Source organism: Lactuca virosa, chromosome 9, assembly GCF_052849685.1.
Source record: "Lactuca virosa cultivar CGN04683 chromosome 9, Lactuca_virosa_CGN04683_v6, whole genome shotgun sequence".
Taxonomy (NCBI): domain Eukaryota; kingdom Viridiplantae; phylum Streptophyta; class Magnoliopsida; order Asterales; family Asteraceae; genus Lactuca; species Lactuca virosa.
Window position 1 is genome coordinate 202,763,212 of NC_136434.1, and position 3,638 is coordinate 202,766,849.

A 3,638-nucleotide genomic window follows, 5' to 3' on the forward strand; every position below is an offset into this window, starting at 1 on the left:
CATCTTCGTGACCAACATAGATGTAATCCGTCAAGTCTTCACGGAGTTGCTTGTGTTTTCGCTGATCTTGAATATCAACCACTCTATGTAAATATTCCGATGTCCCTTGTTGAAATTGCACATGTCTTGGTTCTGTAGGCGAATACGTTGCAATATTGTGTCATTTATCTTCGACTACCATGTTATGCATTATGATACATGCATACATGATATATCGTAGAGTATCTAACTCATAAGGTCTCGCCGCATGTTCAACTATGTGCCATTTTTATTTCAAAACCCCAAAAGCACGTTCAACGTCCTTACATGCTCCTTCTTGTCGTCTCTTTAAATATTTGTCTCTTGGGTCTATTAGGTGTCGAAACGCCTTCACGAAAGTGGAATATTGTGGATATATTCCATCTGTAAGGTAATATCCAAACTTATATTCATTTCCATTCACTGTGAAAGGAGCATCTGTGGCTTTTCCTGACAAAAGATCGTCAAATATTGGTGATTGATCGAGAACGTTGACGTCGTTGTTAGAACCCGCAACCCCGAAAAAAGCATGCCAAATCCATAAATCTTGTGAAGCAACAATGTAACGCCCGTGTTTCTAGGCTAGGCACTAATGGTGATGTAAAAGTCTAGGTTAACCTTTGTAGCCTGTTTCGAAATAAGAAAAATGTATTATTTGGGTATTATGTGTTTTGTGCTTAATTGTGTGACTTAAATGAATTAAGGATAAAAATAAGTGTCATAATAAAATGTTAGATAAACCTGATATCTATACATAAAGAGGTAGTGGTCAAGAAAAGGATTCCAGGTATATAAAGAATGCCAAAATCCGAGTTATAATGAAGAAGTATTAACCTGTCGAAGTTTCGCGACAGAATCGACACGACGCTGTATGCCGTAAAAAGTGAATTTACGATGGAACGCTTTTTAGCCTTAGCGATCTAAACGAAAGTCGTAGAATACGTTAAACCGAGAGCATGCATGAAAAGAACGTCTAAATCTGACTTCGTATGAGGAAGTTATGATTTTTTGAAGTTTCGACTTAGTAGTATGCTGCCCAAAGTTCGAATATGAGATCAAGTGATTTTAGTCGAAACAATCTAAACGAGAATCGAAGATCTCGTTAATAGTAGTGCAATGGTAAAAAGACAGACGAAAACGAACGTCGGATGAAGAAGTTATTAATTATTAACGAACTTTTCCTGTCCCGGCCTACTAAAAATAATATAATAAAAATAAAATCAAAATTAGCCAACGGAGTCTGAACGAGAGTTGTAGAGCATAATCTCACCTACGCGTGGATATAAAGAGCGTCAAAAACGGAGCTTGTATGCGAAAGATATGAATTTCTGAAGTTCGGGGCACAAACTTCAACATCTGTCAGAACTCACGACGTGAACAGGAGATTCACGACGTGAATTAGTGATTGACGTATCCCAGAGCCTGACAGACTGACGTCGCGACTACGAACTGATCATGACCAAGTTCACGACGTGAACACTTATGGTTCACGAGGTGAATCCAGAAAATCCAGCCTATGAATAGAAGTCGAGGGTATCCGGTTTTGGTTGCTAATTTACACTCTCTTTCACTCTCTATACTCTCTCTAGCCTACTTTTAACACCCCGAAGTCCCGGTATCATCTCGACACCCGAAGCAAGTCCCGAAGCCCCGAAGATCCCAAGAAAAAGAGTTTTCGAGCCGAAACTCTGCCCGCGAGAAGCCCGGTTTTTGAAGATATCCCGGTTTCATCGAAGAATATTACTTTAAGAGCTGTAGTGTTGTCCGAGCATCATCTTATCAAGTGAGTGTATAGTCACTTTCATCTTACACATAGATATGAAGTATTTTATATGAAATACGTGCTATGTGAATATATATTGTTTGTTTATTTGAGATGAATGTTGAATGAATGATTTATACAGGTTTTAAATGATTTAAACTGCTTATGTATTTTATATCTACAGAAATGTTGGGTAAAACATGGGTAGATAAAATAGTTGGTATATGTTGAAAGATGAGTTGGAAAAATGAAATGATCGGTGATATAGATCATGAGATGAGGGTGAGGGATGAAATATGAGAGAATCCCTTACCCAAGCGTTGGCCCCCGTCATTCAGCAGAGTATGGATGACAACCATGGACTATTCTAGACGGTTCGTGGAACACTAGCAGGTTCGCTCCCTGTAAGTGTGTGAACTACATGTTCATCAGTGTACTCTAAAAACCCATTGACATGTATTGCAGGTGGATTCCCGTGAATAATACTGTCGATAAATGAGAGCTATGGACTTAGCACCTGTTGTATAAACCCGGGCGACGATGTGACTTCGTGCCTATTCCTTAGGATGAATCCTTAGGAATGAGTGATAGATGATTCTTAGGGTAAATCCTTAAGAAATAAATAAGATAATGGGATTGGGAAATTTGGTTGATTGTTTAATGTTTAAACATAATAAATTTATTATTTGTGGGTTGAAAACCCTATATGCTCACCAGGCTCCCAAGCCTGACCCACTCAGTTTTTCTTTGTATTACAGGTAGTGGCACTAGAGCATAAGTTTGATGACTTACTAAGATATTTTGGATTATAGATCAGTAGTTGTAAATAACTGTTGTAAGGTCTATTTTGTACTGTTTATGCTTTTGGTGTGTATCGGAACATGACATCCCGAGATTTTTGTTATATAATGCAAAATACATTTTTTAAGAAATGCTTTGATAAATTCTTATCACATTTTGTTTTGGGAACAAATTCCGCAACTCTTTTAATCAAAGGATTACTCTGATTTTATTTTAAAAGCATAAATTAAATCGGTCTTTTCTGGCCGTGAAAATGGGGATGTCACAAACAACCTCTAATACCAACAAAGACGCTCCATGATGACCGCTCGAAAACTGGCCTTTCCACGCCACGAGGCAATTTCTCCATTTCCAGTGTGTGTAGTCAATGCTCCCAAACATACCCGAAAAACCATGTCTTTCTTCATGCGCCGCATATAGTTGTTGCATATCATGCAACGAAGGTTTGCGCAAGTATTGGTCACTGAAGGTTTCGACAACACCTCTTGCCAATAAATACAAACTTTCTCGTGCGGTCCTCTCAGACATTCTCATATAATCGTCAACAGAATCGGACGACTCCCCCATTGCCATAAGTTTAATTGCAGCAACACATTTCTGCAACCCTGTGAAGCCTCGTTTACCTATGACATCATATCTCAATTGGAAAAATTCATACCTAAATATATATTTAACATGTAAAAATTGTATTTATTGTATCTAAAAGTGACATTTATAAATTAGAAATTTTGAAACAACCGATACCTTGCTTCCATGGCGTTGGCTATCCTTTCAAACACATTTTTCGCAAACGAAACCTTCTTTTGAAATCACTTGGCTAGTTGACACAATTTTCCGCAAAGTAATCGTTAACTAGCCGTCTATGCCCTTCCTCACGATCTCTATTTAAAGTCGCACGTCGCGTGAGTAGTGGAGCTGGATCCGGCAGTAGTAGTATGTCTGTATAATATTGGTACATCATACTCACGAACATATCGTCTTCGTCGTTATCATCGTTGTACGGATGAGCCAGATCAAACTGATCCATATTTTGGTTTTGAATTATTAAAAGAAGTAT

The 3,638-nt window shown here is 38.2% G+C and overlaps 1 protein-coding gene across 1 annotated transcript; it reads right to left on the bottom strand.

The window, feature by feature from the left end:
* Positions 1-268: 268 nt before the first annotated feature.
* Positions 269-3,336, bottom strand: LOC145140202 (uncharacterized). The gene is made up of 3 exons (XM_079073771.1): positions 3,326-3,336; positions 2,965-3,239; positions 269-468 (listed from the first exon to the last, which is right to left on the bottom strand). Exons 1-3 carry the CDS (start codon positions 3,334-3,336, stop codon positions 269-271), a joined length of 486 nt encoding a protein of 161 aa, XP_078929897.1.
* Positions 3,337-3,638: the final 302 nt, after the last annotated feature.